This window comes from Ahaetulla prasina, chromosome 4, assembly GCF_028640845.1.
Source record: "Ahaetulla prasina isolate Xishuangbanna chromosome 4, ASM2864084v1, whole genome shotgun sequence".
In the NCBI taxonomy this organism is placed as follows: domain Eukaryota; kingdom Metazoa; phylum Chordata; class Lepidosauria; order Squamata; family Colubridae; genus Ahaetulla; species Ahaetulla prasina.
In genome coordinates, this window is record NC_080542.1 from 16,936,756 (window position 1) to 16,946,803 (window position 10,048).

At 42.8% G+C, this 10,048-nt stretch overlaps 1 protein-coding gene across 1 annotated transcript; it reads right to left on the bottom strand.

Moving 5' to 3' along the window:
• Positions 1–2,486: 2,486 nt before the first annotated feature.
• LOC131197318 (olfactory receptor 4Q3-like) lies at positions 2,487–3,476 on the bottom strand. The gene has a single exon (XM_058181236.1). The coding sequence runs from the start codon at positions 3,474–3,476 to the stop codon at positions 2,487–2,489; it is 990 nt and encodes a 329-aa protein (XP_058037219.1).
• Positions 3,477–10,048: the final 6,572 nt, after the last annotated feature.

Genomic DNA, 10,048 nt, shown 5'->3' on the forward strand with positions numbered 1-10,048 from the left:
CCATGCGTGCCACAGGTGGCATACCGAGCCCTTTCTGTGGGCACGCCAGCCAACGGCCCGGCCCAGCTCCACCGCACATGTGCACACGCCTCCTGCTGGCCAGCTGGTCTTCAGATCTCTGCCGTGCATGCATGGAGGGCAGGTGTATGTGCCGGGGATGAGGTGCATGCGCCAGGGGCGCTTGCATTGCATTTGTGGGGTTTGTGTGACCACCTCCCTGTGACCACCTCCCTGTGCCACATTTTGGGCCTGGAAGGCCTCCTGCACCAACCTGGAAGCCAAAACACTATGTCAGGAGAAGCACACACATGTACCGGGTGGGACATATGCATGGGGGGTGCTCACATTGCATTTTGGGGGTTCGGGCACACGTACGTGCATTCATGTTCGCACAAGTGCGCTTTGGGCACTCGGCACCAAAAAGGTTGACCATCACTGCCCTAACCACTAACCTCTTCCTTCAAATTACAGAAAAAGGCAAATGAGGGGCCTTAAATGTATTGGTTTGAAAAAGACTAAGTAAATACATATATATAACTCGGTAAGCCAAATGTATTTCTTCCCTGCCTCTGGATGTGTGAGAAAGTAACTCATTTCATTGACAATTAAGAACAAAGCAGGGACAACATGAGTCCTTCTTTTCTAATAATGCCGCATCTACACTCAGTCATGACAGAGGTGGGTTTCAGCAGGTTCTGACCAGTTCTAGAGAACTGGTAGCGGAAATTTTGAGTAGTTTGGAGAACCGGTAGTAAAAATTCTGACTGGCCCCACCCCCAACTATTCTCTGCCTCCCAAGTCCCAGCTGATCAGGAGAAAATGGGGATTTTGTAGTATCCTTTCCCTGCCACGCCCACCAAGCAATGCCCATCAACCCATGCCATGCCCACCAAGCCACACCCACAGTACCGGTAGTAAAAAAATTTAAAACCCATCACTGAATCATGAACTTCCTTGTAGGTAGAGAACCATGTTAGCTTGAGGTGTCTGAAAAAAAAGAAAAAAAATCAGGAATCTGGTCGAAGGTTTTCTAACTAGCATTTTTTTTAAGGGAATACAATTTAATAAGCAGCAGCTCCCTTGATTTGGTGCATAGGATGTCTACATCACAGATTCTTAACTTGGCAACTTTAAAACATGTGAACTTCGACTCCCAGAATTCTCCAACCAGCCATGCTGGAAAATGGAATGGAACTTTCACAGCTTATAACACATCTTGCTCATTTTCTTGGCAAATAGAAAATAATTTAGGTGGACCCCAATGACTTTTCATGCAGTGGAATTACAAATATTGGCTGTTAACACTCCCATGATCTATATCTTCCATGTTTCCCCAAAAATAAGACTGGGGCTTATATTAATTTTTGCTCCAGAAGACACATTAGGGCTTATTTTCTGGTTAGGTCCTATTTGGGGGGAAAATATGGTACTAAATGCATTCATCTGGCCGACAATCTTAACTCAGACTTATTTTTTTGGGGGGGAGGGGGTAGGGTTCCTAAAGGCAAGCCATTCCATTAGTTTTATTGCTTTCACTATTAGGAAATTTCTCCTTAGTTCTAGATTGCTTCTTTTTTTGGTTAGTTTCCATCAATTGTTTTTTGCCTTGCTTTGGAAAATAGTTCGACCTGCTTGTCTTTGTAGGAGCACTTCAAATATTGGAAAATGCTATCACGTCTCCCCTAGTCCTTCTTTTTGTTAGACTAGACATACTGTATAAAATTCTTGCACCCGTTCTTTGTCTGTTTTAGCCACCACCTCTCTAATCATTTTTGTTGCCCTTCTCTGCACTCTTTCCAGAGTTTCAAAAACTTTTTTATACGGTGGTGACCCCAGAACTGGATGCAATATTCCAAGTATGGTCTTATTAAGGCTTTATAAAGCTGTACTAGAACTTCACGTGATTTTGATTCTATTCCTCTACTAATGCAGCCTTGGATTGCCAGGAATTGTATGTAAACAAATAAATATTACACATTTCAGTAAAGGTGAATGATACTGTTTTATTGAATAATTGTTATTAAGATATCATTTGTAACACCTAGATAATGCTACATACATATCAATATTGTGATTAAATGAAATATATTTTAAAAATCATGGTGACTTCCAGCAAACAGTTTGCTCATGATTAATTTCTAATGCCCCAAGGAGGAAAAATATTTTTGAAAACCCTGAATCTGCTCCATCTGAGGGAGTCCAGGAGAGTCTGGATCTGTTGTTTATTTATTTATTTTTTTATTTATTAAATTTTTATGCCACCTATCTCCCCTGTAAGGTGACTCAGGGCAACTTACAGGTTCTAAAACAAATAGAAAAAAAATATTAAAATTGCAGTTTAAGATTTTCAAAAACTGTATGGCTTGCCATATTTGTATATTTATTTCCGTCAAGAAATACTCACCTGCAGTATTCAGAAAAGATGACAAAAAAGAGCCATCGGCCCCGCCCCTCCCACACCGCCCAAGAATATGTTGTCCAATTCCTCATATTTTCTTCTGTGGTACAACAATGGGGAAAATGTATTTTTTCTTTATTTGGCTCATAGCCTCCCTCATATCTCGATTTCTCAAGGTATATATGATAGGGTTGAGAAGAGGAGTGATTATTGTGTAGAATATGGAAGCCAGTTTGTCTACGCTGGTGCTAAAGAGGGGGACAAGGTACACAAAGAGACAGGGTACAAAAATAAGGCTGACTACTGTTAAATGAGAGCTGCAGGTGTACAGAGCCTTCCCTCCACTCTCTTTGAAATGTCCTTGAAGTGTGCTCAAGATGATGGCATAGGAGATCAGCAAGATAACGAAGCACACCAGGGAGAGCAGACCACTATTGGCCACTATGAGTATCTCAGTCACTCGGATATCAACACAAGCCAGTTTGACGATCTGTGGAACATCACAAAAGAAATTGTCCACTTCATTTGGCCCACAGAATGGCAGTCGCAGAACCAAGAACACCTGGCTGCTAGAGTGAAGGAGTCCTCCAGCCCAACAGAAACACAACAGTCTAATGCAGCGTGGATGGTTCATCGTGGTTGTGTATGTCAGTGGGTGGCAAATGGCCGCGTAGCGATCGTAGGCCATGAGGGTAAGGAGGAGCATCTCTGAACCTCCAAGGAAGTGTAGGAAAAAGATCTGGGACATACAGCCTGCATATGAGATGGTCCTATCACAGTTAATCAGGTCCACTGCCACCTTGGGAATGACCACTGAACCCAAAGCAGTATCAATGATGGATAAATTAGCTAAGAAAAAATACATGGGTGACTTCAGAAGGTGTGGATCTATATACACCGTCAATATTATGAGAACGTTACCCAACAGTGTGGCAGCATAACACAGCATGATCAAGACAGATAGAAGGATTTGGATTGGTCGAGATCTGGAAAGACCCACAAAGGTGAATTCAGCAACTCTGGAGGCATTCATGAAGGTGACAGGACCTTGCAAGAGAAACAAGACGAGTTTCAGCATCTTCTCCTATTAGGTCATTGATAACATGGATTAAAGATTAAAGAAAAATTAGAAATAAAATGAACCCATGATGACACATAGTGCAAAGAATAGAATAGAATAGAATAGAATAGAATAGAATAGAATAGAATAGAATAGAATAGAATAGAATAGAATAGAATAGAATTTTTTTATTGGCCAAGTGTGATTGGACACACAAGGAATTTGTCTTTAGTGCATATGCTCTCATGTACATAAAAGAAAAGATACCTTCATTAAGGTACAACACTTACAACACTTAATGATAGTCATAAGGTACAAAGAAAAGCAATGTTAACTTTAATATCTATTACAAGACACCCTCTAGAATGCCTTTCACAAGCCAGTTCATAAAAACCTGAGTTTTCATGGGCCAGTAGATACTCTGCAATCTTTGGAAGGATACCAATTCCCCATGAGAAAGAAACCAGAACTTCTGCTGAACCTGGAAGCAGATTCTAAATTTTCTTCTCACCCAGTATAGATTAATTTATTCGTTAATGTATTCCATTTTCATAATAGAAGAATTAAAACAAATCATTTCACATGCAGTTCATGAAGCACAATGTTTTTTCTGGAGAGATTATACAGATATTCTCACTTAAGTAGCTTCTCAAGCACAAAATAAATACATATCTCCTAAATCTTTTCCACAAGTACTTTAGAGCTTTCCAGATGTTTTAAAAATGAATAGAACAGAACAGAACAGAATAGAATAGAATTCTTTATTGGCCAAGTGTGATTGGACACACAAGGAATTTTTCTTTGGTGCATAGGCTCTCAGTGTATATAAAAAGACAAGAGACACTCGTCAAGAATCACAAGGCACAACACCCAGTGATAGTTATGCGGTACAATAAACAATCATATCATACTAGGAAACAATCAATACCAATATAAATTGCAAGGATACAAGCAACAAAGTCACAATCATGCAGTCACAAGTGGGAGGAGGTGGGCTACAGGAACGATGAGAAAACCAATAGCAATAGCAATGCAGCCTAATGTGAATGGCCTGACAGTGTTGAGGGAATTATTTTTTTAGCAGAGTGATGGCGTTTGGGAAAAAATTGTTCTTGTGTCTAGTTGTTCTGGTGTGCAGTGCTCTGTAGCATCGTTTGAGGGTAGAAGTTGAAACAATTTATGTCCAGGATGCGAGGGATCTGTAAATATTTTCCCAGCCCTCTTCTTGATTCGTGCATTATACAGCTCCTCAATGGAAGGCAGGTTGGTAGCAGTTGTTTTTTCTGCAGTCCTAATTATCCTCTGAAGTTTGTGTCTATCTTGTTGGGTTGCAGAACCAAACCAGACTGTTATAGTAATAGTACTAATGACAGCAGTAGTGCTCCAAGTTGCATACACTGATATGATCTAAGAAGCACAGAAATTTAGCATAGAAAGGAACCATTCACCATCAAGTAACATCATCCTACAATAGTCCAGTTTAGGATGACAAAGAATGACTTTCCCTATCTAAACCAAGTCCATCTAAGATATGGTTCTTTGCAAGAATTACTTAATTCCGAGACTCTATGGAAAGTCATGAGCGGAAGTTAGATCCCCATTCTGCTTTTTTTCTAACCCACTTCTTGGAATTTTTCAAGGGGAAAATATAACACTTTAAACAGATCGCGTCTGCACGATCTGTTATGCAGATTTAATCTGGAATTAGCTCCCACTGGAAAAAGTCTTAGATTTAAGTCTAGGTGCATAGCATACATAATTCTAGATGATCAGATATTCATCTGACTTTTGACTTAATCCTGAAAACTCAATCCTATCTGATACTTCCAACCAGGAGACAAACAGAAGTAGGAGCATCAGGATTTATTTACTCACTCATTGTACCAAATCATTTTCAGAATCTTGAAAAATGTGTATGGCAATCTGATCTGAACGATCAGAAGTCAGAGCAAATTGGGTTGGGAGAATTATGCACCAGTTAAGTAGAAGTGTAGCTGCAGTTTGCTAGAAAATCTCTCTGTGTGTGTGTGTGTGAGAGAGAGAGAGAGAGAGGGAGGGAGAGGGAGAGGGAGAGGGAGAGGGAGAGGGAGAGGGAGAGAGAGAGAGTAAATTAACACTGTTTTATAGGTATTCTGTAGGAGATGATCAGGCTGGGCCTGAGGGAAGGGTCAAACATATCATCAGTCATGAGTCCCTGCACACCCACAAGAGATCTAAATCCAGCCCACCCTGAATTCATTTCTATTCTTAACTCCTGCTAATTTCCCTTGACCGTTAGTAGTTCCAATTCTTGTAGAGATCTTAAGCTTGCAATAAATCTTTATACTCATATCTGAATCTTCTGATTTCCCTGGCACCAGACATATTCCAGCCCCCCCCCCAATGGATAAAACAATGGGTTGGTCCCACTAAGGTCTCTTAGCAAAGTCCACCTTTAAACCATCCAACTTTCAAGATCGCTGACTGTCCATGACTTCTATCTCAGACATCATCTCAGCTCTAATTCCCAAGATGTAATGTCAACCTGCCTTATAGCATCTTTAGAATTGTGGTTCCTTGAGGGAATAAGAAAATAATAAAGGATAAAGGAAAGTTTAAGAGGGAAAATAATAAATAAAGAATGCAAGAAGTGTTTCTGAACAATGATTTCAGATGCTTGTGTAACAAGTAGCCCTCCATCTCGCCATAGTGGCCAGAAACGAATGGCTCAGGATACCATCCTTGCAGAAATGGAGCTTACAAAATCTTGCTCTCAAGTTCCTCAAACCCCCTTCCCAAAACAGGCAAGGAAGGTCCTCACTGCACATCAAAGTCACTCCAAAGTTCTTAAATTGGAATTAGTAGCCCTGCTTTGTTCAGGACTAACCTACCTTCTACAAAGTTACTTTCTTTCTGAAACCAAGTGGGAGAATCTCACATTATCTGTTTGTTCTAGTTGCTTAGCGAGACTTCCAAGATGCAATAAAGATCACACCCATAGATGAGTTTCTAGAGAAGCCTAGTGTGGTTACCTTATGTTTCTCTCTTTGGAAAATCAAGGACAAGGTCCTGACTCTACCGCACCAAGCAACGCATAAGAAATATTTCAGTGGCCTCTTATTAAACCTTGGGGAAGCCAGTCTTTTGAGGCTCTTCCCTGGTCCCCGATCAAAACCAGATAACTGCAAAAGCAAAGGGAGATATTACTGCAGGAAAGAGAGCAGACGGCGATATGGAGTTTTGCTTTGATGTGCCCCTAGGTGCAACCAACTGAATGACATTGTGGTTTGGGATGATGAGAGTAGTGTGGTACAGTGATTCAAGGGCTTGACTGGCAGTTGAGTGACCCAGGTTCTAGTTTATACTTAGCAGCGGAAGCTCTTTAAGATTCTGGACAAGTCACTCTTTCTCCATCTTACCTTGCAAGGTTCTTGTACCTTGGGAGAAAAATAGGAAGAGGAAGCAATATGTATAAAAAAAGATGGGATACAAATCAAATAAATAAAGGATGAGTCCTTATTGTCTCCTATACTGAACATAGAAATGTAGTGGTTAAGTACATGTAGTTCTCAACTTATGACTGGTCAGTTATGATGGACCCCCAAGAGCAGTGGTGAAATTGAAATTTTTTTACTACCAGCTCTGTGGGCATGGCTTGGTGGGTGTGGCATGGCTTGGTGGGTGTGGCTTGGTGGGTGTGGCAGGGGAAGGATACTGCAAACTCTCCATTCCCACCCCACTTTGGGGCCAGCCAGAGGGAGTATTTGCTGGTTCTCTGAACTACTCAACATTTCTGCTGCTGGTTCTCCAAACTGCTCAAAATTTCCACTACTGGTTCTCCAGAACCTGTCAGAACCTGCTGGATTTTACTCCTACCCAAGAGGTACCTACAACACATATTTTAAGTTCCAATGACCTTTGTTGGTTTCTTCCCCCACCTCCCTACACACACTCAGTCATATTATTGCATTTTGTGTGTTTGTCAACTAGCCCATGTTTACAACTGTTTGCAATATCCTGTAGTCATATGACTGTGATTTATGTTTATTGCCAGAAACAAGTGCTTACTTCTGGTTTCTGACAAAAAAAAAAGTCCACTGAAGACAATGAGTTCACTTTATAATTTTGGCATTATTTAACAACTGCCATAAAAATGTTGTACAATTGGGTCGGCCTCCCAAATAACCAGACCCTAAGCCATGTAGGGCATCATTGGTATAAGAAGAGCCTGGAAGGAACTAGCAAGACAGTGCAGTTCACAAAGCCAAGGCATGCCCATCATTGATACCTTGTGGGTGTCTTGACTTTTGACCATCATGACATATAAGAGAAATCCCAGGCTCCATTATAGTTGTAAGTTGAGACCTACCTGTAGTTAGACCTTAGAAAGTCTTGCTCGTGGAGTTCTGAAATGAGAAAGTAATGTTGAATATTGACCTCCATCCTGCTCAGGAAGCATATTTAATAGGGATGTGTCACCATTTTGATTGGTCTGTGTTTGTGTTAATACTTTGGCTCCATTTCAAAGGAAAATCAAAATGGAAGTCCATTACAGTATTGGTTTAGAATAGAATAGAATAACAGAGTTGGAAGGGACCTTGGAGGTCTTCTAGTCCAACCCCCTGCTTAGGCACGAAACCCTACACCACTTCAGACAAATGGCTATCTGATATCTTCTTAAAAACTTTCAGTGTTGGAGCATTTACAACTTCTGGAGACAAGTTGTTCCACTGGTTAATTGTTCTAACTGTCAGGAAATTTCTCCTTAGAATAGAATAGAATAGAATTTTATTGGCCAAGTGTGATTGGACACACAAGGAATTTGTCTTGGTGCATATGCTCTCTGTTAAGTTTGGGAAGTAACGAGGCTGGAGACCAGGGTAGTGACAACAGCTCTTTAATATATGGTGAACCCAGCGACCAGGCTGGGGAAAAACCTCTCCTTATATACAGTCTAACCGGCGGCTTCAACCAATCAGCAACGTGCTTGTTTCCCGCCCAAATACTTAAAGATACATTACACTCCTTCCCTCCCAGAAAACACTTTACCCCTATTTACATGATATTTACATATTATTTTTCAACGTAATCACGCAAATAGGCTGGGCGTCTCCTGACTCTTTCGGACCTGCGCAGTTCATTCCCTGGGAGTGGGTTGAGCTGACCGGAGGGGCTGTTTGCTCCTCTCAGCTCCTCCTCTAGGCCATCCGGCCCTGGATTATTTGCAGAGTCGTCCCTGCTGTTTTCTAATGGAACCTGTTGGCGTCGCTGGACCTCCGGGAACTCAGATAAGTCCTGCGATTTTCCTGGGTTTGAGTCAGCTGTGGATTCAAACATTGTATAGTCAGGGCCTGTTTCGTCTAATTCGGATTGTTCGGTTATGCGTTTTCGTATTTGGTCTATGTGGCGCCTCCATACTCAGCCGTCTTTTAACTCCACCAAGTATGATTTTGGACCTGTTATGTTTATGATTTGTCCTGCTACCCAGGTTGGGCCTTCACCATAGTTGTGTGCCCACACTTGGTCGCCTATTTCCATCCCTCTGGTTTTTTCAAGTCCCCCCTTGTAACCCTCCGGTGTATAGTTTGGATTTAAACGGTCTAGGGGCACCTGAGCTTTCGGCCCATTAATAATTCTGCTGGGCTTCTGCCGGTTGTGACACAGGGGGTTCTATGTTGGACGGCCAGGAAAACATCGATTTTTGTTTGCCAGTCGCCTGGCTTGATTCTGGACAATGCCTCTTTTGCGCTTCGGACGAAACGCTCTGCAAGGCCATTAGTCGCAGGGTGGAAAGGATGCCCTCTTCTGCCAAGTACTCCTCAAACTGGGTTGCCGTGAATTGCGGGCCGTTATCGGAAACTAGTGTGTCGGGCAACCCATGGGTTACAAATAGGTGCCGTAGGACTGAGATCACAGCCTCGGCTGTCATGGATCTCATGAGAATGATTTCCAGCCATTTGGAGTAGGCATCCACTACTACCAGGAAGGTTTGGCCGTGGAAGGGGCCGGCAAAATCAATGTGGATTCTTGACCAGGGCCCTTGGGGTCTCTCCCATTCCCGAACCGGGGCCGTTGGGGGTAGCGGTCTGGACTCTTGGCAGGCCTGGCATTTCCCTACCCTTTCAGCAATTTCTGAGTCCATTAAGGGCCACCACACATAGCTTCTCGCTAGACCCTTCATCCTTACGATCCCTGGGTGCCCCTCGTGGAGGAGGTCCAATACCCTTTTCCTCAATTTCTCTGGGATCACCACTCGATCCCCCCATAGCAGGCACCCCCCTTGAGCCGAAAGTTCCCCACGTTTCTTTACAAACTCTTTAAAACGCTCGCCCGGCGCAGCGGGCCACCCTCTTTGTACCCAACCAAGTACAGTTCTCAAAATAATGTCCCGGTATGACGCCCGAGCCACCTCCTTAGACGTGACTGGGCCAGAGTCCAGAGAATCAATTAACAGTATGGGCGTCCCCGGAGTGGGGTCCTCGATCGCCCCTGGTAGTGGGCATCTGCTTAATGCGTCCGCATGCCCCAACTCTTTTCCTGGTCGATGCCGCAGGTTGTAGGAGTAGGCGGCCAAAAAGATAGTCCAACGGGTCAATCGGGGCGAAAGTGCC